At 35.3% G+C, this 24,824-nt stretch overlaps 1 protein-coding gene across 13 annotated transcripts in view; it reads left to right on the top strand.

Moving 5' to 3' along the window:
- DLG1 (discs large MAGUK scaffold protein 1) overlaps nt 1-24,824 on the top strand; it is a 123,772-nt gene that overhangs the window by 94,402 nt on the left and 4,546 nt on the right. For 4 of the 13 annotated variants that reach the window (XM_015637619.3, XM_015637616.3, XM_015637611.3 and 1 more), the window contains 9 exons: nt 951-1,065; nt 7,438-7,614; nt 8,407-8,476; nt 12,895-12,994; nt 15,303-15,344; nt 18,465-18,515; nt 20,558-20,659; nt 20,883-21,055; nt 24,506-24,615. In XM_015637619.3, coding sequence (XP_015493105.1) covers nt 951-1,065; nt 7,438-7,614; nt 8,407-8,476; nt 12,895-12,994; nt 15,303-15,344; nt 18,465-18,515; nt 20,558-20,659; nt 20,883-21,055; nt 24,506-24,615 — 940 coding nt within the window. Of the gene's footprint in view, nt 1-950; nt 1,066-7,437; nt 7,615-8,406; nt 8,477-12,894; nt 12,995-13,683; nt 13,718-15,302; nt 15,345-16,879; nt 16,916-18,464; nt 18,516-20,557; nt 20,660-20,882; nt 21,056-24,505; nt 24,616-24,824 lie in introns of all 13 variants that reach the window. The other 9 variants (XM_015637613.3, XM_033516572.1, XM_015637621.3 and 6 more) reach the window with 6 other exon arrangements.

Raw genomic sequence — 24,824 nt, 5'->3', positions numbered from 1 at the left:
CCCGCTGGGAGTGAGGGTGCAGCTCAGGAGAGCAGCTCGTTGCCCGGTCCAGCAGCTGCTTGCAGCACACACGCCCTGGCTCTCCCAGTGTTGACTTGTTATAATCTGGCATCACATGGTCTCCTGGGGAAGGTGGTGGCTGCACAACATTTCCTTTGACTAGGAAGGGTTTACAAGTGAATCTCTTGATCCTGAAGTCCAAACTACTCAGCTGAAGGAAAAACTTACTTGCTCTGAGTTCGTATTTTATGCTGACTGCATGTAAGTACCTCACTTCAGGAGATGTTTGCCCTGAAGAAGCAATTACTATTTTCCTGCCTGCCTTTGTAGCTAAAATCAAATGCATTTAGCATAGTTTTATTAGTACACGGTACTGCTTAAGAACACAATCCGTTTTTCCAGGATTAACATTGTACATAGTTCTGTGTGGGCAATTTGAATCTCTAATGCCGTTTACAAGTGGATTGAAATTCATGCGAGAATTCTGGATATTTTTTCCTTTCCTGAGCTCCCAGAGGAACATGGTCTTATTTCAGAAGATGTTTTGCATATTTCCCACCTTGTAGTGTTAAATTCTTTATCTCAGTTAAATCCAGTAATTTTGAAGTACAGACATTTTTCATTTCCATTTCTTAACATTTTAAATTTAAAATATGTAGTTCTTAATTATAAACATGTATTTCAGATGTGTGAAGTTTCCTTTCTCTTATGGGTTAAAATTTATCTGTTTCTGTCCTTTTATTATTATGAAATTGATAATTATTAGCAGAAATGTTTGTCTTAATTTGAAAAAAAATAGTTACTATGAACTATAGATTACAATCTCAGAATTTTGAAGTACAATATTTTTGTGTATTGTCTTTGTCTAATCAAAATTATTTCAGATTCTCTTTCAGTTTAATTGCTGAAGTTTGGCAGGAAATTAATTGCTGTGCCTGTCTTTGTTACAGAATACAGTCGTTTTGAAGCTAAAATCCATGATTTACGGGAGCAGATGATGAACAGTAGCATTAGTTCAGGATCAGGATCTTTGCGAACCAGCCAGAAGAGATCCCTCTATGTCAGGTAATCATCTTTTTCATGGCATTGCTATGGTGTTTTTCTGCTTTCCTGTAGACATAGTATTTTCATACCATTTTCATACAACTATGCTTATTAAGTATTAATAAAGGGATACTTATATGGAAATATAATAAAAGTAAAGTTTTATTTAGACGGATTATTGTAATATAGCTGAAAAAGAAGTAATATCCCTGAGAACCCTATATGAACTTTGAAGAGTGGTGCTATTATTTGCTTTTAGTCCTTTGATTTGAGAGATGATAATCCTTCAGCAAAAACATATGTTTCTTCTTTAAGACAGTGTATGTGAAGTCTTAAGAAGTTGCTTAGTTCAGTTTGTTTTGTGACAGTAGCCTTCATATTCTCCCTTGTTCCGTACTTGAACTCAAATTTATAGTCTTCTCTTTCTTAAGGTTTGACAGATTTCCATCTTATTTCCTTCAGCTTACTTTAGTTGTTTTCTCAGTTTTATTAAAGAATCTTATTTCTCTATCCAGTTTCATTTTGTTATGGAATATTTTCCCATGGTAACCAAGAGAGAAAATGCAAAGCAAATGAACAGAGTATGCCTCATTAATTTATTCATATCAAGTTAAATGTAAAAGAGGATGAAAGAAAGTGGAAACAGAAGAGCATGAAGCAGATGAGAAGGTGGTGTGATGGGGAAATGATGGCAGAGTGCAGCTTATTCATGTGTCACTCATCTCCCACACTGGTTATCATGTACTGATAAAACATAACATTTCAAGTATGGAACACAGGCAAAAGGATTGAATTTTTTAAAAATTAATTGGTTTTTGAGTTCCCCAAATCATCTCATCTCTGTATTGAATCAGGGTGAGCAGTAGCTTCTTTGTAAGGGCCAGAATTTTTCAGTAGAGCAGGTAAGCCTTTAAGTAGTTCTGGTGCTTGGGTTAAACATAATTTAAAATGTTGTAGGACCTCCCTGGTTTACTTCCTAAAGTAAATGATGCTATTGACTTTCCCATCCAAAGCAGACAGTGTTTTGTTCACGGCGTGTTCTGTGTACTATGGGAAGGGAGCAAGTCATGCATGAAGCAGTTCCTTGAGTAATTGCATGGGTGCTGAGGAAAGTCATGGTCCTTTGTAACTATTTCTGAATGCTTGACACAAATGTAGCTAAATACTCATAGGACTTCAGTTTTCCTTGACTCTTAACAGGTAGTTTCTATGTTTTGAGCTATTGTTTCAGTAGCTGGATTCTGTTTTCTTGGATCTGAGCCTACTTGTTTTTTCTACTTCTATATGCCTTAAATATTTTGGGGGTCAAAATTTAAATCTCTGAAAATAAATGTCTTAAATACCAAGGGGGTAAGTGCTTGGTACCACAGTTATCCATATCTTTGAATTTTCGCAGGAACGTAGGTCGGTTCCATATTCCACATATGGATATTGTGCCAAGATCTTTATTTCCATAATCCCAAGATTTATAGCTTTAGCTTTCATCATATAACTAAGCCTAAACAATTCTAAATGCTTTTATTTTGCTTGGTTAGCTGTAGCCTGATTAGGTTCTAAACCTCTTACGCTCATGTTCACACGTCTGATATTTTGACCCACTGACAAGCATTTTATCTTTACGTAGCTTTTATTCTGCTCATGGAAGTTTTTGAGCTTTTGACTTGGCCAGCTGCTGCAGAACTTGCAGCCTTCTCCTGGCTGTTGGCAGAAGCCCTGTGGGGACTGGTTTCATTGAAGGCTTCTGAGGCTCATTAATCAGTGTTCATCACTACAAAGTCTGTACAAATATATAAAATACAAAGACTCCACAGCAAAAGAACTTTTCTACCCACATCTCTTTACAGAGGGTGCTGCTACAGCTTTTGGGATCTGTTTGTGTCATCACACCAAAAGTTGCCAAGGACTGGGAGGCTACTTTGAATGCACAGAAAGGGTTCACATCTGTTCTGCCTGGTTTCTGATGAAATTTTGACCCCATTGAAATAACTTTCATGATTGTTTTCACATATTTCTAGATACTGACAGAACATGTTAATTACCCACTTTATTCATTACAATAAGTCTGGTATAGTCATATTGTACTTTTAATTATATCAATTCAGAGCCATTTTTAATAACTTCAGATATATTTTTCCAGTAGTGCTGGGTTTTGGATATGCCTTAAAGCACTCCAATTATGTAACAAAATCCTGAATTGAATGGTCAATCCAACAGTAAAATGTTTATAGGCATTCAATCGCAATTGCAGAAAAGATATTAAATAAAAATACTCTGAAAATCATCTCTGCTGCTTTCTCAAAATCATGGCAACAAATTAGGAAATAAAATCAGACACATCATTGTATCCCTGTAAACTTGATATCTTTAAGACTAGTCTGCCTGTAAACAGCATTTTATGGTATTATGTAATATTAAGGAAAAGGCAATTGTGTTTGCCCGAAAATACAATTTGGAGTAAAATGGCAGATTTTTCTTTGTAATTGTATGTATATCAAAAAATGATGCACAGCAATTTAGGAAGCAGCCCTTGGAGGGCAATACAAATACAGCAATTCAGCAGCAGCTGACTCTCCATTTGCACATCCTACTGTCCCCCCACACCACTCCCCCTGTCCCCAGCTAATTCAGATGTACTGATGTCTCTTCTCTTATTTTGCTTTATATTTCTTCTGGTCTTTGTTCTGAGACAGATTCTCTCATAATAATGTTTCTGGGTTTGCATATTATCTGTGTATATATATATAGATAGATAGATAGATATATCTGCTCATCTGGAGAGTCAAAAAGCACATGTGAGATACCTTCATGGTATCAGCTTTGTGTGATAATTCATGGAGAGAGAGTAAATCTGTTCCATATTTAATCTCATCTTCTGTGGCAAGTCTCAGTCTGCAATGTGTGTAGCATTCAAAATCAAAAATTACTTTTACCTTTGTGCATTTTTCTGACCAGCACAATACATTCAAATAATGGTGCTGATTTGTGCTTGAATCAGTGCAAAAAATGGTTATGTCTCCAAGTTGAAGAAATGTAACAGTTTTAAAATGGCTAAGAAATTTCAACTAATTCCTTTGGAAAAATAAGATCTACTATTAGCAGCAGGCTAAGTGTACTTGCCTGCACTTTAATTGGGCCATCTCTATGTTGTTCTCAGTGTTCAAGCATTAAGTTTCAAACAGCTGTCCCAAAAACTCAGAAAAAGAGAACCTCCTTTACAAGCTGACCTTTATTAAGTGGTAAAATTATTTCATATTTAATGAAATTGAATTTAATTAAATGAAATTTAATTTAATGAGATAAAACACAGAGATGCTTTTGCTGCAGGAATTCCTGGTTGCTTTGTTTGTTGAAGAAATGCTTCAGTAAAACGTGGTCAATGGGCTATGATACTGAGCATGAGTGTGGCAGGTAAAAAGATATTCTGGAAAGTTTAGCACTGTTACACAGCCATTACATTTTTGGCTTTGAAACATAAACACTCATTAAATATGCAGCCTAGTTTCAGTTTCTCTAGACTTGTGGATGAAGGGGCTGAGTTACCTTTTTAGTGCTCTTTAATTCTTGAATAATACAAAGTGAAATAAAAGGGGAGGACTTGGTCCTTTCTCTAGAAAATAATGTTTAGGACTTCCCATTTAAATTTAAATAAAACTTCACAGTAAATATCGTGGGTCTGCATTCAAAGCAGTAGTTGATCAGGATTACTAAATTTATTTTCAAGTTGTGTTTATAATTTACAATAAGTAAATGTATACATGGCCTTTCTAATCTGTAATAAAAGTCTTCAAGCAGGAAGTTAATAGAAGCAGTATTTTTTATATTCCAGCTTAGATAAATGCATCATCTGAGGTGTGAAGTGAGTTCAGTTGATGACGTGCCAGCCATACAGGAAAAACCATGTTAATCACTTTGAATAAAAAGAAATTTTTGTTAATTCTGTTTGCTTTTGAGGTCATTTATAGGATCATTAGCAGTTCCTGGTATTCCTATAATTGTTAGCTGCATAGTTTTGACACTTGTGTGATGCTCTAAATGATGGTTTTATAAAACAATCTTCATCAGCTTTTTTTTGCCCAATAAAATTATTTTTCTTTCATTAGCTTCACCAGAAGAAATGTCTTTGATGAAACTGCCTTTCATTGTGCAAAACCTGCTCTGTGTAACCATTTATCTAGTTGGAAAAACACATGTTGGTAATAATGACTTCATCCATTTCTCCTTCCATTTGATTCCTGAGCATTTTTTTCTCATGCAGTCAACATATATGTTAATGCTGTTAGGCCAAGCTCACAGCTTTTAGAAATTTATATGCAAACTCAAAAATAGAAGTTAAAAGTGGAGCTGGTAGAAATCATTGCGTGAATGCTAAGAAGAAATCTCAGGAAATAAATTTCACGATGCCTGTAATTAATTCAGTGAAAATGTATACAGCTTGAATCTGCATTGAAAGTACATACTGGATTATGTGCAGATTATTTTGAGATATGAAATGATATTTGTCCAGAGTGTTTCTTGAACAAACATGCAGAATAAATGTGGAGGAATAACTACTTCCTATCTGTATCATTTCCCTACCTGCAATATTTTGGCTATTTAAAAGAAAAAAATGGTTCTGATTTTTTAAAAAAATAAGTAATGTATCTTAAGCATGCTGTGGAATTAACCCAAAAGATCTTATTATGAAGGTTGCACTGCTAAGGAAGGTGGTATTTCAACCTCCAAGCTATTTCAAAATTGAAAGTCTATATTTGGTTATAAACTTATACTTAAATCTGTAATACCTTTAATTTAAAGCTCTTTGTATCAGGAGAGCAAATAGTTTGAAGCCATTTTAAAATTTCTGCCTTTTTTTTAGATATTCTAAAAATCTTTATTAAAACCTTTAATCCTTTAGGAATTTTTTTATGTTTTATAGCCCAAGGAAGGCATGGTATCTCAAACAACTGGTATTGCAGTAGATGCTGAAGCTGAATTTGTCTGACAGAATATTATGATTTTTTTCCCTGTAAACAATTTGTTATCGGTTATGAACAAATATAATTCACTCAGTGCTTCAGGAAGGTAAAATTCACTGAAAAACTGAAGTACATTGTGGAGCAAACAGGTTTTGACTTACATGGGTTAAAAATTTCTGTGGTATTAAAAATCTAGCAGAAAAAGGTATGCAAGACCAGTGTTTGGGATGAAGAAACAAGCTGAATTTGGACAAGGAAAAGGACACCCTTTAAAATCATCTTATTGCAATCTATTGGTACTAGTTGGGTTTGGTATTGAGTAAGTTTAATTCAGGTATTGTTCAGAAAGTGCAGCACTGACAACACATGAGCTGGCAGATTAAATAATGTTTTTTTTTTTTGGCTGTGTCATACAAGCACTTATTTCACATAGGTGAGGTTCAAGAACTATTTTCAAATATAAAAGAGTCCTTCAGAAGGCAGAACCTCAGCAGTATCTCTTGCCTTTTGCTGAGAGACTCCTGTCATCTTTCATTTCCACGTCCTCATTAAACCCTCAGCTGTGCCAGGCAGAAACATTCTGCAGATATCTTCATTTCCTCAGGGAACTTGTCCAGGTATAAAATGATCCAAAAAGCAGAAAATCTATGACTTGTAAACCAAATCAGTTCCATAGTGTGGTGCACCATGTGCCTTTCCAGACAACAGTGCTTTCTTAAGCAAGAACGGGAACAGGAGTCAGTTGCATAAACCAATCTTGCCAGAGGGACTGTTAATAAAACTGTAGTCATGCAACTGCTGTTCAGGTATTGTGAGTGCCTATTATTTGAAAACAGGCTTACCTTAGGAAAAAGGACAAGGTTCTCTTGAAATGGTCAGGAATTTCCTAAAAGAATGCGCATAATATTCTCTGCTTTTAGGTACTACAGTAGCACAGTGGTGACCAGATCATATTTCTGAGTTGGTTTTTTTTTCCTGTGAGGAGGATAGTGACTTTTATTTTAAAGACAGTACTAAAGTGTACTAAATAATTTCAATTTATAACTTGATATGAAACAGTGTACTTTACAGAACTTTTGACAGTGCTGTATGCTTTAAATGCTTGTCTTTTTATCCTAGGCTGATCTGTAATTTGCTCTGTGCAAAGTACTTATTGAATTGCAGGAGGTGTCTTCTGTAGAGCTTTTGTAAAGCACTTGAGGTTTGCTCTGGATGAAGTTTTTTTCTCATTCATTAAAGCTTAGAAGTGTGTGGGGGCACTGTACTACATATTCTGTGTGTGTATGAGAGTGTATTCAGCCTTCTTGTAAGTACCTGTCAGAATGATGCAATCATTTATGAATAGCACAGGCAGCTTGCTTCATATTCTGTACTATTCATACTCTCCTGGTTTTTTTTTTTTCTTTTTTCTATGTTTAATTTTTTCTTTTCAATGTAGAGCTCTTTTTGATTATGACAAGACTAAAGATAGTGGCCTTCCAAGTCAAGGATTGAACTTCAAATTTGGCGATATTCTCCATGTCATTAATGCTTCTGATGATGAATGGTGGCAAGCACGGCAGGTAACTCCAGATGGAGAAAGTGATGAAATTGGAGTTATCCCAAGCAAACGAAGGTATGCCATACTTCATTGACTTTGGGATGTCTGCTATTAAATATCTGATCTGATAAATTCATATATTATATATATATATATAACTCTTTTTTGTTAGATCTGTACCACATCAGCCACTTGTTTGATGCTTTTTTTTTTTTTTTAAGTAATCTGTAGTAGTATTCTCATTTACTCAATGAGAAGTTTATTAAAACCCTATTTAGCCTTAGGAGATGTGTGACCAGAGAGGTTAATAAAGATGGTCCACATCCACCTTCTCTGTTCTCACTGTAATAAGTTGTGGGTTTAATAACATTACATGTGGGTTTAATATCAGTTTAATAACCATTGATGTATGAAACTGTGCAAAGTAGGAATTAATTTTATTTAAGTCATGACATTATCGTGAATTCTTTCTACCCAGAACCTGGAAAACTGGAAAATCACTCTTTGGTAGCCAGAGCCAATGGAGATTAAGTTTTTGTTGGCATACTGGAGACTCAAATAAGAGTTTAGGTGCTCTGAATCTTAGTATTTGCTATTGACTGATGATTGAGGCTGTTCACTTACTGTGTCGTGTTTCCTCTTTGCACTCTCTGGATTTATTGAACATGTATAGCCACAAAATACTCCCAAAATTCTTCACAGCTCATCACTTGAGAAATAACAGTTTTCTATTACCAGGTTCCATTTTCTGAATGTGTCATAAGCAATAAAATGTATGGATGCCAATATACTTCTGTTGTAACAAGTGGTAACTTGAAGTTCTGTGGTTTTGCTGATTCTGACATTTTTGTGTGGTTTTTTTGGTAGAGTTGAGAAAAAAGAACGAGCCCGTTTGAAGACAGTGAAATTCAATTCCAAAACAAGAGGAGATAAAGGGGTGAGTTAATGAAGTGCTAATTACACCTGGCATTGTGAATGGTAACATTTTTTCAGTGGTTTTGTGTGTGGAGAATCACTTTCAGATTTGAATGAAAAGACTAGTTTGTGTCAAATAGAAATGAAATCATTCTGAACACCAAAGCAGACTTTAATTGCCAAAACACTGTAAATTGTTTAAAGAATTAGCATAGAAATATATATGCTTCTTAATACTGTAATGTAGTAGGAGCTGTATATCCTAACCTGGTATTGAACAGTACCATTTCTAACAGCTCTGCACCATATGTGATTCCTGTCTCAAACATGTGATGGGAATGAGTGGTGAAAAAGCAATGAGGCTACTTCAGTAGTAATAGGAATGTTTGTAGCCAAAATTATAGCAATTTCATAATGGCACAGCAGCAAAATTCTTTTATTGTTTTGAGGGTAAGGCTTTTTTGCAATGTTTGGGCTGTTCTGAAATTCGAGAAACAATTCCACAACCTCACCATTTTGACCAGTAGTACATGAGTTGTAAAAACGAGAATTAGGCACATGCATTTTAGATACAAGAGTCTTCTAAAGTAATACTATATTGCCACTTTAAAAAATCTGAAGTGTGCTTTAAGCTCCTGAGGAAGCTATTTCTTAAATAGTGATTATAATTCTAATTGCACTAATTCTGTAGCATTTGTTAGTTGTTATTGTAAATCCCACAAATGCTTTTTAGTAATTTTTTTCAGTTACAATGTTTACATAACTTTAGAAATCACATACATAAAATATTAAATCTTCGGTATTATTTCCTGATAGTGTAGGACTGCAAAGTATAAAGACTCTAAAATTCATATATACATCCCACTGCTACATGGCAAAGGTTTCAGTTATTAATGAAATGTCATGTTTTTTGCCTATAAATATTTGCTTAAAAGGAAATCAATATCTCTAACTACTTTGTTATTTACAATTTTGATGCCCTGGAGATTCACTGGATTATTTGCAGTGTTTTTCTGTTTTGGTGCATTCATAGTTTGGTATTGGAATAAAACGTTATCAACTGATATGGTAATTTGAGTTTGCTTTTTAGAAGTCATATAAAGAGAGGCTGAAATACTTCAGATTCTTTTCATTACATCAAGTAATTTTTCAAATGTTACCATGTTCTTTGAAAGATAATTGCATGGTTTTAGAGTGTGTCTATCAATAAACTACAAATAGTTAATTACTGATGTGTTTGAAGTAGCATTTTTACAAAAGCAGAGTTGGTGCACAGTCGCTGTGTACTAACAGAGCACCAAAGAAATGCATGGAATACTGAGTGGAAAAGCATCTACGCTTGCCATTGATGTAGAACTGCAGTTCTCTTTCTTTAGTAACATTTCATTTTGCAAACACTTACACTGTTCACAGTCTTTTGCTTCAGCTGTAAATGTTTTAACATCAGAGTGTCTCCTTAAAGTATTCCTCCTGTATTTGTCACGATGATACTTTTCCCAGTAAGTGGATTGCACCATACATATCCTCATGGGACACGTGCCTTCCTGTGTCTGTGTGCTAATACTCCATAAACAGGATGAAATACCAATTTTATACAGGTTTTTGAAAATTTCTACATTAAGACCTTGAAGAATAACCCTAGTAATGGCTAACTTTAAAATCCACGTTCCTTTCATTGCAAGGAAAACTAAAAAATCTGAAGCAAAAATGGTTACATTTTATTCTTGTTTGTTCCTTTCATATACACATTTATCTCATTTTCTGTGCTGCTTCTGATTTAATATATTCCTGCTTATGATGCCTGTGAATGATTGCCAGTGGGCTTATGAAAAATTTAATGCAATTACTATGCATTTTCAACTAATAAGCAAATCCTTCTAGCTTTTTATAATCATGGTATCTTTTAAAAGTAATCTTTTGGCTAATCTTTTATGCAAAATCAGTATAATATTACTTTTATTTTCTCTTTTTTTTTTGGCAATGGAACTGACTCTGACCATTATACATGCAGTATATAAAGTTTCTTATTAGCTCAGGAAGACTTAGTTTACAGAAAGTTAAAATAATTATTATGAAATATTTTTAAAACTATAACGAAGATCTTGATTATCTTTTATGAAGTACAATAAATCAGCTACTTATTTTAACAGTACAAATTGCACATTCTCACCACCTCAGCTAAACTGAACTATTTTAGTTTTATTGCATTTGTCTCCTTTTACCAAACAGACGGACTTGCCAAAATGTAACAATTATAGATATGAGTATTTTACTTTTTGAATTTGTTACAGTATTTTTCAGTACACTAGCAAGGATCTTCTTTGGACATATTTCTTTGTTGTCCTTATTCTCTAGATTACATTACCCTTCCTGGTTGTCAGAAATCATTTGCAATGACTTGACTTTTGTTAGAGAAGGTCAGGAGGACCATAACATAAAAATTTGCCTGTGCCGAGTATGGTTCCTGCAGGCATATGATTGGATTGAAACCTCATCTTTTGTCTATGTGTCAGGTTGATCATTTACCAATTTTTACAGTGGAACAACAGTTTAGTCGAACACAGATGCAAGGCAATTAAAGGTTTTATGGATTTCCTTCTTAGCACAGTATTGTTATTTCCAGAGCTCAATGTCACCGATTGTGCTCCCATGGTACCATGTGCCTCTTTAACACCCTGTAATTTTAAGTAATTTATTAAAAAGTTTTGATAATGGAAATATCACTGGATGTTTAAGCATCTGTTATTGCCAAGCACATCTGTGTTAAAACAGATGACCAGAAGGATTGTTACTCCTGCAGCAGGAAGCAGCTTTTGTGTTGCACTGTAGGGGAAAGGAACATAACTATAGACATTCTCTTTAGGAAGGCCAAGTGCTAGTTTTCAAGTGTATCAAAAAATGTGGCCTATCATTTGAAAAAAACTTTGTCCTGTTTGACCCCTAGTTTATTAATGTAATCCATTCCATACTTAATGCTGGTAGAAAGGCTATGCCTTTTTGCAACTTTATTGCATAGAATAGAGAAATATGAGCTCACTTTGGCTGAGGAAAGACAATTATTTGAAAGTTAATATGCTTCAAATTCTAGAAACAGTTTGCAATAGAGCCTTGAATGAATGATTTTTATTTATTTATTTATTTTTTACAGTACCTTTTAAAAGATGTTTCTGAGGTACTTTTCTTACTTCCTGCTGCACATAGGCTCTGCTTAGCTTAGAAATAAATAGTCCCCTACAGCACAGGGCCTCAAGACCCAGTTGGGTGTTTTCCTATTTTGCCATCCTTTCTATTGTAGTTTTTTCTGCAAACCAAATGACAAAAATATGGCAAATTTTATGTCTTTGCAAAACTGGTCAGATGAATCACTCATGCTTAAAGATGGAAGGCAATTTCTGCTGACTTCAAGTTAGCTGTATTAGCTCTAGTACTGGGCATAATTATGATTAAAGCACTACTGTTTTATTTATACTTTAAGGTTTTTTGTTGATTTGGAACATCAAATTAAAGGTGCTGCAGTCACACAATGTCTTCAGCAGAAGACATGGCAGATATTACTAAAATCTGGGTTAATTACAAAAGAACATACCTATATAGAAATGAAAATGCACAGATGCACTCCGTCACTTGGACAAGGAGAGCAATAATAGTTTATACTCACATGGAAATGTCTATGTATGTAACTCTAGAAATGTTTGTAGCAACTGAGATGCAGAAATTCTTCAGCAACACAAGCCGTTAATGTCAAAAGTTGCTGAACATGATCCTTGATATACAGGGTTTTTCATGTGGTAATTATAAGTGCACTCTTGAAAAACATAATTGCCACAATAAACCGATGAAATTGGTTTGTGTCTTTTGAAAGTTAATCTTGGTTTTAGTATGCAGACTTACACAGAACAGAGTAATTCCTTTCAGTGAACTTGCAATGAATTGCAATAATAATAAAAATAACACTGATACAAGTTTTGAAGCTATTTTTTTCAGTTGGTTGGTAACACCGCCCAATACTTCTGATGTTGTCTTACAATATGAGCTGTTTACAAAAGCCTCAGCATTTTTTGTTTTTTTAAATACTGTAACCCCTAAATGAGATAATATCAGTGATTTAATTGACTTGGAGTCATTATGATTTGGCCATCTTACAGCAGCCTAGTTTTCCACTTTCTTTTAACACTCACAGCAAGCCTAAATTTGTGAAACACAGGTGGGGCTGTAAAGGATGAACCAGCTTTCTCAATACTAAGCATGTGAAACATGGAGGATATGAGTAAAGTCATGATCCCAGTCTCTATTTCGAATGAGCTGAGAAGATGAGTGTTGACTGAGATATGCACTGCATAATGTGGTTGTAGGAGTCAGCTTCCACAAAGCTGCTGGTCTGGGCCTTTGTTCACACAGACATTAGACATCCTTTGTTTTGCCCCTCCTTCTCTTCTTCAGCAGTCATTCAATGACAAGCGTAAAAAGAACCTCTTTTCCCGAAAATTTCCCTTCTACAAGAACAAGGACCAGAGTGAGCAGGAAACCAGTGATATTGACCGTAAGTATGTGGCATTCGATGGAGAGCAAAGCACAGTAGAAGGGCCTGCTAGACTGCATAGGGTGTTACCATGGAGACAGTTTCATGAGCTGCAACAGGCTGAGGAGCTCATGGTGCAAGTGGCAAACCAGTCTACAAAACCAGTGCAAACCTTTGTTTGCTGTTAAAATAAAACTTAACACAAGGGTATCCCAGATTGGAATAAAATGGGCAATACTGTTGACTAACTGGAGGAGGTAACTGCCTACCAGTGCTGTCAGTGATGCTTTCCTGTTTCTGACTTGGAGTAGAAGGCACTGTGTTGATGAAAGGATAATGGAGCTTACCAGTTTCTCAAATCAGTCCCTTTAGACTAGTTTTTCAAAGTCAATCATTCCAATTTGATTTTCCTAATGAAGAGAGTTTACTCTGATTTTCATTGTTCTTGCCAGCACTAAAAAAAAGTTTATTCTCAAAACGTAGTTGCATAAATTTTCTAATTCAGACCAGGTTCAAAACAGACTGTGTTCTCTGCCATTTGCATTACTGATTGCACTTCATGTGCCAGTCAAGTCAAATTCTATAGACTTATTTTCCCTGTGATGTTCTAGGAACTGTCTCCTGTCGTAGCGCCAGTTTTATATATTACTGACAATTATTTTTTTTGTGATTGTCTTTTTATTGCTTGCCCTCTGGGGACTACTCTGCAGGAGGTCCCTGACGACATGGGATCAAAAGGCCTGAGTAAGTGATCAAAATACTCCCAAGTTATTTTAACCTCCAATCTGAAAAAATTACTACTTTTTTTTTTTTGACAGATCTCTTTGAGATTGGTGCTCTACTGGCATAAGGAGGTTGACTAAAACTGGTTCATAAGCTTTTCCTAGCTTGTCATCTTTTGGAGTTTTTGCTTTCAGGAGCATGTAAAGTTTATGTGACTGTCAAGTTAGATTTTTTTTTGTTTTGTTTTCAGAAGCTTACCAGTGCTTTCTTGTTTGTCCTCAACAGTACTGTGTTTTTAATTTGGTGATTATTTTTTAATGTTACTTATATCTTGTCCTTGTATTTTTATTTATTTAAAAATAACATTGTGGCTTTTTACAGTAATAGTAGAACCATTGCCGTGCTACTTTAACTAGTAACAGTTTTCACTCCTCTCTCTAGGCAACTGATGTTTACAGCTACTTAAAGCAAACAAAACTTTTCCTTAACAAATGCCATGAGAGTTTTCTGTCTGACTTGAACACTTACGATGCTTTTAGACCAGCTGGAGGGCTGGTAGGAGTAACTTGAAGCATTTATTGTATTTCTATTTGAATCTAATAAGATTCAAAGGTTGCTTCATACTCTTAGCAATCTGTGTGTACAGACCCCACCACAAAATGTATTAAAATGACAAATAAAAAAAGCCAAGACCTTGCTTTCACAGATATTAAATACAAACACTGTTAGGCACTTATGCAACAGGAAAAGTAATCTCTAAAGAGATGTGGCTAAGTGTTACTAAGCATAGCATTTCTTCCCAAGGCATAACTGTAAGGCACAGTTTTTGTGAAATTACTTGTAAGGGTCAGTGTACTTCTGTCCCTGTCCTCAGTTGTGAAGTAGAAATTCTAGTAGTTGTAACATTGATTTTTCGTTTCTGAAATGGCTACTTTCAAAGGAATTCTTGGTCTAGACCAGAAGACTTTAGCAACCTATATGAACTTACGGTTTAGAACATAGGATCATAAGCTGCCTTTATGGCCTTATGATCATACCTAGTTTAAAGTTTGTAACATGGTCCAGAAATATCTCTAGGTGATTCTGTTCTATAAACAATTGGTTTCTTGTCTGTTTTTCAGCACAGACTTTTTAAAACTGCCTTACAGCACCTGATGCAAGTTGTGTTACATGCTACACTGTATTTCCTCTAATATAACCCAGTATTTTCTCTACAAGAGACTAAATGTAATCAATAAATTGCCTCCATAAAAGTTGAAATGGATAATCCCAAGGCTTTTATACAACAAAATTCCTCCTGAAGTGAAAACTGAAAAAATGCAGGGTTACATGTGAATTATGAATTAGTGTACTTTTTGTAATCTTATTTTATGTGCTATTTAATGTTTTTCTTTTTATTAACATCAATTCCTTTCATATGAAATTAAGCTTGATCCTGAGAGCTATGAGAAGTACGTTAAAACTTTTATATGCAGTATGTATTGATTTCAGCACTTTGATATGAGTATTGTCTTTCATCTGGATTATTTTTTGTCGGTTTTCTTTCTGTTTGACTCATGCCATTGGTGTATGTTCCTTATTTTTTCCCATTGTGTTGCAATTTCAGAGCATGTAACCTCTAATGCCAGCGATAGTGAAAGTAGTTACCGTAAGTGTCTTTAAGTTCTTTGTTTATTCAGAGCCTTTGTTTTGTAGCTCTTTCTTTGGTTTTGTTTGTCTGTCTTTTCTGGGTATTTACATGTTAAGTAGAACTTTCCAGTCAGCTTCAGGTGAAATCTGTATTTGTGTATTTGGTGGAGTACTGCAAATTGTTCCATGTCTTTGTTTTTAAAGAACTCCATAGAATCACTGCAAACCTCCTTTATGGATATTTTTATTGTTGTCTGTGATTTTTTTAGTTCAGCTTAATTTGAATCTACTCCTATTTTTTATTTTTTTTTAAATTACACAAGCTAGCTAGACCTGTTAAATTTAAATGTAGATTTAATGCTGACAAATATAATTGTATGCAGTTGAGCTAGAATAATACTTAATACTGGAAGTGTAACCAAACTGTGTAATCTGTTAAATAATGCTGTAACTATCAAAAGCTTTTCACAACTGATACTCAGATTTAATATGTATATACTTCAATGAAAGTACAGATAAGCAAACATGTATTTACCCTTGCTTTCAGCTCATTTATTTTGTCAAGTGTGGGTGCTTAGTATGAACTGTCTTCAAAGCATACGACACACTTTCAGTGCTGGAGTCAGTTTTGATAAATCAGCATGTTAATTCTCTCTCTGAAGACATAGTGTCTTCTGAATACCACACTCTGCATAAGCTCCAGTAGTGTTTCCTATTACCCCAGCTGCAGTAGCACTCCATGCTCTGGGTGGGTAATAGGCTGCATGGTGCTGCTCTACTCTGCTTTGACATGTCTTAAACCAGGGCAAGAACTTGAATCCCACTATTCATTTCCAGTGAACAACTTCCCAGTAAGGTTGCAGTCTAGATCTAGAAGCCATGATAGACCAGAGCAGGACAATAGGAAAGTGGAGGATTTGAAGATGAACATGAAAAGAAGGAGCAGTCAAAGTCAAGCAGTTGTTTTCTGCTCAGCTCCTCACTGCCTGCTGTGTAATGGGCACTGCAGAAATACATAATTTATGTCAGGATAATAAGGAAGGTGGTTTATTAACAGATACATTTATTTGGCTGCAGATCTTTTCAGAGGTGATGAGCCACATATTTTCTCCCAGATGATGACACTGAAGGAGAGAATGTATATACATGTATACAAAATACTGGTGGTGTTGCAGACTGTAATTGAAAAGAAACCAAATGAGGGAGGCATCTGTGTTCCCTGAGAATGACACAGTATTGAGCACATATGGAAGTTGCCTTTCACAAACAGAAATTTTAATAATTTTTAATGACACACCATTAAAACTATCTAACCGTGTCTGTTTCCTCATAAATTCGCTGCTTCCCTCACTTCCAAGGTTTTTCTGAGAGCTTGCTTTACTTACATTTAAAGCTCATTAGTGGTACAACTAGTTAGTTTTTTACTTTATTGATACTTGAGAAGCCATGATTTTATTATGAATGTCATGGATTTGTTTACCTCAATGTGTAATTCTGAGCAATTTTTATTAAAATATTCTTTTAATTTCTTCTTACCGCTGTCTAATATGAAAGTTATCTTGATTACAGATGAGTACGGTTGTTCAAAAGGTTCATTCTGTTAATACTAATTTCTCCAAAGTATTGAAAAGCAGTGACAATATATACTTTTTGCCCTCAGTCCAGGGGATGCTTTTTACTTGTTCTTATTTCTTTAGTAGTTTGCATAACTACTCTTTGACCATATAGCACTGTGAGTTCTCCAAAGCAGTATCCAATTCTATGTGAGCTGGGTCTTCCATAGATGAGTTGATAGTTGGTGATTCCCTGTTCCTCTCCCTAGCCTAAAAAGGGTTCTGAAAGTATATACTGTCCTTCTAAAATCCATTTGCATGAGTAACTTTTTGAGATATTAAAATGTACAGTTTGCATGGTTTTGTGTCTGTCTTAAGGTATTCCTCACTTGCAACAATTTAGGAAATTAAAGTCTTCCTTTGTGTATTGCTGCAGGACAGTTTGAATGCAAATCTATTGCAAAATAAGAGCAATATTTCTGTTAATGAAATGGTAATGTTTAGATTTAAAATATGAGTGGCATTTGCTTTGAAATAGAGAATAGATATATAGAAGCACTATATGCATTTATAAAAGCATTCATCTGCCTTCTGTTTCTATATAAACTATGGTGTAGCCTTGGTATGTTCCTTTGCCTGTTTTAAGTATGGCTTATGAACATCAAAGAATGTTCTACAATTAGACAAGTGAAATACTGGAGGACTGTATTTTCTTCAGTTCAAAGCAATGTCATGTAATTTGAGCTTGTGTCTTCAGAATTATAAATTCTCTGCTGTCACAGTTAATTTTTAGTTATTTCATTGAAAGAAATTTTACTCTTAGATATCATGTTAGACTAGAAGTAATCTTTTAGAGGGATGGCAACTGAGGTATATTTCAAATGCTTTCACTAACATTTAAAAAGCCTACAGCTGTCAAAATTCAAGATTCAGTTATTTTAGTTTCATTCACTGCTAATGTGCTTCCTGGAGCTGAGAGCAACCTGAATCATTCTTTGCTTTCAACTTTGTCTTTAAGAAATAATTGATGAAATAACAGTTGTTTAGTATATACAGTTATAGCTTTTTTGGTAGAATTAGAGTTGCTGAAGATGTTTATATAAATACCAATTCACAATCAAGTTATTGGAAGATCTGTACACCTTGACATGCATGGTTGCCAGCCATGTCTAAATATGGAAAAAATGGCATTGTAAATGCTGGCTTCAGAGTATGGAGAGCGTTCCCAAAGCGGGTGGCATTGCTCTAGCAGTGAATGACAGCATGCATGCATTGCATCCAGGACACGTGGGGAACAGCACCTCAGCAATGCTTGAAAATTCTTCTTGTGCTTGATGTCAGCTTGACATGCCAGTATACACCAGGAACTTATTTCTACTGTATGTGTCTTATGCTTTAAAGCTCAGTGTTTGGCTTAGCTTTGTGAGTTTTATAATTCATCGCTCTGGAAAGATGTCCCTCATCAGTATCATTGTAATGCATATTGCTGAGCAGTGTCTGTAACATCATAGTCCATAAATTACTCAGTTGAAATATGTTGCTTTAGGAAAAAAATACATTGATATGCCTTTGCCTTTACGTTTTAGGTGGCCAGGAGGAATATGTGTTGTCATACGAACCAGTCAATCAACAAGAAGGTTTGTAGATCTCGCCCAGTATAAAATAATCTGAATTGTTAGAATGCTTCCCATGCCCCTATGTACTAAGCACCATGATAAACTTCTTCGCCCTTTTTAACTTGTGACTTACTGTTATTCAAATGAATAAATCATAAAGGCATAAATTATTAAATAAAAATCTCTAAATTATTTAGTGCAGAATCCAAAGGTGTGCTGCTTCAATAATTTCTTGTGTGGCTTATATGGCAGAAAGAAAATACAGTATGCCTAACAGTTTCATCAGTGAGAACCTCATAAATGATAGTTTTCTTTTGTTTCATATTGCTATAGCATTCTCACTATTTCTGTCACAGCAAAAGGTGTGTGAATAGATAATTTGTCTATTTACCAACTTCAACTGAAATGTCTCGAAATAGTCTCCCATTTCTGTATGGTTTTCTTATATGGCTAATTTGTTTAATAATTGCCAAGGGATTCTTTCTAGAAAAAAGTAAAATTTAAAAAAATGGGATTCATTTGGAGAAAATATTTTCTCATGCTTGCATTTAAAAAATTGCTTTTTACTTATTTTCAATTGAATGGTTTTGTCTTTTCACGTTGGCTGTGATTCACTGTGTAAATATAGACACAGAATTTTTAGTGTTCCAAATCACTAGCACAGGTGCTAACAGTTGATTTACATTATTTGATACATAGCTCACTCGTAAATTATTCTGATGAAAGGAATGTCCTTTGGGAGTACTTATCTGTTACCTACCAAATAGGGTGTCAGTCAAAGTAAATACACATCATGCATTAACAGGAATTTTGAGTGCCATGTCTGGTTTCTGCAGTGAGTGGCATGGCCCAGTTGTTTTTAATAGCACTGTGGCACATTCACCTGTATAGACTTTTCACTCTGACTTGATAATCATGGCATAAAGGCCCCAGTTTATGAGGAATCTTCCAGAAGTAGTAAAAATTGTTAAACGAGGCTAATAGAGACTGCGTTATTTATATAATATAATTTGAAATATTAAGATATTAGTAGACCCTACTAGTAACTGGGAATTGGTAGTCCCCTTTGATGTAAAGTACTTTGTGCCTTGTGGTGGATTTAGCACTGGCTAAATTCACCAGTGCACTTAATCATTTCTTGGTGTGAGATATGGAGTAGGGAAACTGGAGTTATGTCACCCTCACAGGAACAGCTGCTGGTCTGTGTCTGTCCCCTCACCAAGGGGCTCACAAAGGGACAAACAGCAGAGATGTTTGTTACTTAAATAATAAGTTAATAGATATTGGATTCAAGACATTCCTCTTACAACTATAGTAATATGGTGGAAAGGAAGTAGCTCTGAATCAAATGAAAATATATTTAATAGGACTTTCATTAATTGGTACTTACTTATGCAGACAGATGGAACCTAAAATTAAAATTTGTACTGCTGAAGTTACGTGATCATGACAACATACTTAGGCATTATTGTCTTAATGGTTCTTACAGTGTGATTAAAAATAATCTGCTTAAACCTAATTTTCAACAAAAACCCCTTTATTATAGATAATTAAACTACTTTTAAGAGGTATTACACTTAATTTTGTTAGGGTGTTAATAGTTACAGAAACTATTTCTATTTGAGTTGTTTTGTATGTGAGTGCTTAATTGTGGTCTTAGAGGAAAAGGAGCTTCTCCCAACACAGACACAGAATTTTATGAACTGTGCTGCTGCTGCTGCTTAGGTGCCTTTCTGGATTGAAAAGATTTTCAAACCTCCCCTCTTTCCTTTTTCCATTAGAATTTAGGATGTTTGTGAAAAGGTTTATTTTTCCCAAAGGCTTCAAAATTTCAGACTCCTTTTCAATCACAGAATGGTGATTTGGGAGTGAAGGTCTAACATCTTACTATGACTATGGTATTAACTGATTGATGTTCTTCAATATATTTTTATTCTCTTTAGCAGTACATATTATTTTTAAGTATTTAAATCATTGCTATGTGAGTAAGCTTATTCTGATGAACTCTTAGAAGCTAACAATCATATGAGATATAACTGACATTATTTCTTTATGTTTATTAGTCAGTTACACTCGACCTGTGATTGTTTTGGGACCCATGAAAGACAGAATAAATGATGACCTGATTTCAGAATTTCCAGACAAATTTGGCTCATGTGTTCCACGTAAGTCTCAGCAAATACTATTAGCAATGTTAGATTATATATATATATATATTTTTTTTTTACAGCCATCCTCTGTTGGGTTAAAAGTTCATATATTGTTTAAACTTAATATTGTCAATCTCTCTGTGAAAATTTTGCAATATAAATGGGAGACTTGGATATTGCAGGGAAAAAAGTCACTGGTTTTTGTTTTGCTTTAAAAACTATTGGTTTATATTTAAAGATACTACTAGACCAAAACGAGATTATGAGGTGGATGGACGTGATTACCATTTTGTCACTTCTCGAGAGCAAATGGAGAAGGATATTCAGGATCACAAATTCATTGAAGCTGGCCAGTACAATAATCATCTTTATGGAACAAGTGTCCAATCAGTGCGAGAAGTAGCAGAAAAGGTAAATCAGTGCCACTTACATTCATTTACTGAGCTGATTATATGCCTGTGCTGACAGAGAAAAAGAGAAGAACAGCAAGAAGCCATTAGGAGCATTCTGACTTTTAAAGGAATTTGTATAAAACTAGAAAAAAAGTATATTGTCATAAATGCATTTAGGGAAGTAATGAAGCTTTGGAATAATGAAAGCATCATGATTAAATTGTGGGAAAAGAGCAACCATAATGTGTCCTCTCATTTAAAGGAATATAGAATAATTGGAATTATAGGCTAATTAGCCTAGCTCACACACACAGATCATGAACTAATTAAGAGTAGTGCTGGTGGAGTTAATTAATGTGACGATCCTTTTGACATAGACCTATGCAGAAGAAAACTTGCAAAAATGTTATTCTTTGTGCGTCTCATGGTTTTAGCTAATGAAGGGAAGGCAGTAAATGTAAAAAATTCAATTTAAAAGTATTTTTTCCATAACTACCCATACATTTTGAAGATTGACCTTACTGTTTCTATCCCAAAGCAATTTGAATTAACTCTTTCTTGCAAATTCTGATTATTTCTAAAGTCTTACTGAAGTTGACTTGGTCTGTCAGGAAAAAAAAAGGTGGGAAAAAGAAAGTGTATTTCTGAGCGAGTAAGGTGTTTGTCTTAAAGAAAATCTGTTGGTGAAAATTGTTTGCAAATGTTCCATGTTGAGTTGATAAGTGTTGTTCTGCTGCTTACAAATCCAGTGCATTTACAGTAGCCAATGTTATCTCTGTGAGAGAAGGACCAGCTGTTTTCTAGGTGGGAACTCACAAGTGGGGGCACTGTCAGTCTGGAGATGCAGAGGGTAAGTGTGGCTAGTAATCCATGTGCCACAGGGCTGTAGTTTAGTCCTCTGGAAAACCCTGTAGACCATTTTGACCAAATGGGTGAGTATTGCTATTTCTGGTAACCAAATTTATTGGAAGCAAAACCGGGGCAAACACGGTGAAATTCTGTGGGTCAAGTTTTCTTCTCATGTCGTTGCCACTATAGGGATGGAACCTGGCCCCATTGGATACAGTGAGAACAGGGAAGGAAAGAATATTAATTACAGAATTGTTCAAGTAGATGAACAGTGCTTTGCATGGGAGGCTGAACAAAGCTGTGAAACTATCATATGTGGTTAAATGATGAAATTACTGTACAGCTTAAACATTATAAATCTATTAGCAGTTGCTTTACTTGGTAGCACAAATGCAATCCTTCAATTCCATCCTGGACCTGAAATTGGCTCTGTCCTTTTGTCCATCTGTTTGGATCAGAAAGGTACAAAATTGCTATGAATCTTTCATAAATGGACATGAAGAACAAAGTATTACCAGATGTCTCCATGCAGTTAAATCTCTTGCACAGGCACCATGGGACTTTGGGTAGATGCAGCATTTTCTCAGTTGCAGCTAACATTATTTTTCTGGGAAACAATGGACTATCCTTTAGAACTTTACTTCAAAATCATGACAAGGCTGCCAACTGGTTGATCTGGATTATTGTGACCTTGTATTCTTTTCCATTTTGCTGAAAAGATGAGTCTTTTCAATGGGTTTCATTGCTGGGATGCAGAAGATGATTTCCACATTTTCTACAGTCAGTTTAGGAGGAGACAGAACAGAAGTGACTGCTGTTACCCCAAAAGAACCAGAAACAGAGTTCTTAAAATAGCCTTCAGTTGTGTTCATTTGCCCATGCTTCTAGCTGATCCCTGTCTCTCTCATTTTCTTACCCACAATGGACACAGCTAAAGATGCTTTCTGATGTTGTTGTTCAGTTACAGAAGGCATTGGCTGCTGTGCAGGGCTTCTCAATCAGATGCAGTGCAAGTACAGAACTAAAATATATAAAATAATTATTCTAAATGCACTGTGCAAAAAGCAAAATAGCTTCCCTGGATGAAAATATGTCACTATGTACTTGTGTTTCTTTTCCTTGTCTTTCAAGTCTTCACTTGAAAACAATTTTCGTATCCTCCTTCCTTTAGAATCACCAGCAGTTTGCAAATCCCTCAAGGCCACAGTCTCTTAATGCACATCATTGTTGATTTGGAATAAACTGTCATGGTTATATCCAGTAAGGTCCAGCACAGGTACTGGCTGTACCTAGCCCTTCACCCTTTGGCTCCTGGCATAAGTTGTTGGGCCAAACACAGCAAATAATGTTTCATTTGAAAAACAGTAATGCTCTTAATTCTCAGTTTTTGTAGCATGTGCCACATTTAAAGATGCAGACAGATCAACACATGTAAAATTCTCTGCTCAGACATACAGACACCTTTTTTAAATGTTACCAGTTGGCATCCAGTCCCATGGACTGGATCTGGAAAACAGCTATCATCAGACATATATGTTGTTCATGTGGGAAGAGCACTTGCCTTTAAAAATACCTGAAATAAAATTCTGATTTTGTTGGGAAAGAGATAAAATGTAAATGATCTGAGTTACTTCTTCTGCCAGGAAGCAGAAGCATGTCAGTAATTTCAGACATTCCTTCAGGAATGATGTCCCAGGAGTTCAGGAATGGTGTTGTATGGTATCAGTAACCTTTGGTTATATGGTACTTACGGACTCAGGGATTTCTGCAATTCACATTGGTCTCTTGCTAAAGACAAAGCTTTTCTTAAAGTAGTCACCTGAGAATGGTTTTCTGTTCCTCTTCCCCTGTACCCTTCTAAAAGGACAGTATGCAAAATCAATCCTATGCTACTCAAAAAGGAAAGAAGTAAAAATGTGTGAGGTGGAAATGAGCATATCTGAGATGAAAGGAGCTGAGAACAGGAGGAGCCTTTGAGATGAAGCTGAAAAATTCTTTATAGTGTGAGAATAGAGAGGGGGAGGAAAACAGCCTTACCACGCTGTCTTCCAGCTGCTCAGGGAACAGTCAAGTTATATTTGTTTCTCAAGAGATGAACGATAAAGCAACACAAATAAATTGCATTCACCATCTCCAGTGTGTTTTTATTGGCTGGTACCTGGGGGAGGGAGAGGGCTTGGAGTTCCACCTGAATATGGTGCCATATTTTCCTGCCAGGAGAGGTGGGCACAGCCTCAGCCATGCCAGTTAAGTCATCTAGCCCCTCTGTAAACTGCATCTGTGACATGGCCACGTTCCTAAAGCATCCTCAAATTAGTACCAAAACAAAGCAAAATAACAAATGTTGGTGGTATGGTTGAAATCCAGCTGTTCCACTACACAGTTCTGCATTGCTGCACAGGTTGCAACCTGTGATGAAGAAAGGAAGGAAGAAAGAAGGGTCAAGAACATCTCAAATGATGTGTGATGCAGCAGAGGAAACTGGGGGTTTGTTCCAAAGTGCTGAAGTAACAGTATAATTGATGCAAATATTCTTGTTTTCTCTTCTAAATTATTATGCTATGCTACTTGTGCCTTAAACTTTGCTTAGTGCCGTTTTCCCTTCTCTCTCACTTTTTAGGGTAAACATTGCATTCTCGATGTTTCTGGTAATGCGATCAAAAGGTTGCAGATTGCCCAGCTGTACCCCATCTCCATTTTTATTAAACCCAAAACAGTGGAAAATATCATGTGAGTAAAAGTAAAGTACCTCAGGCTAAATTGTTTGAGACTTGTTGTATTTGAAAAACCTACCACAAGTTATGTGCAGACAATTGTAATGTTTGCTTTTTAAATAATATTTAATTCCCTGAGTTTAATTTTTAGGGACTTTAAGATGGGGCTTCTAATCCAAATTAAAGTGCTTGAAAATGAATGTCATTGTGTTAAATTCCATCCAA

This window comes from Parus major, chromosome 9, assembly GCF_001522545.3.
Source record: "Parus major isolate Abel chromosome 9, Parus_major1.1, whole genome shotgun sequence".
NCBI classification, from domain to species: domain Eukaryota; kingdom Metazoa; phylum Chordata; class Aves; order Passeriformes; family Paridae; genus Parus; species Parus major.
This window is presented reverse-complemented; position numbering and strand designations above follow the sequence as displayed.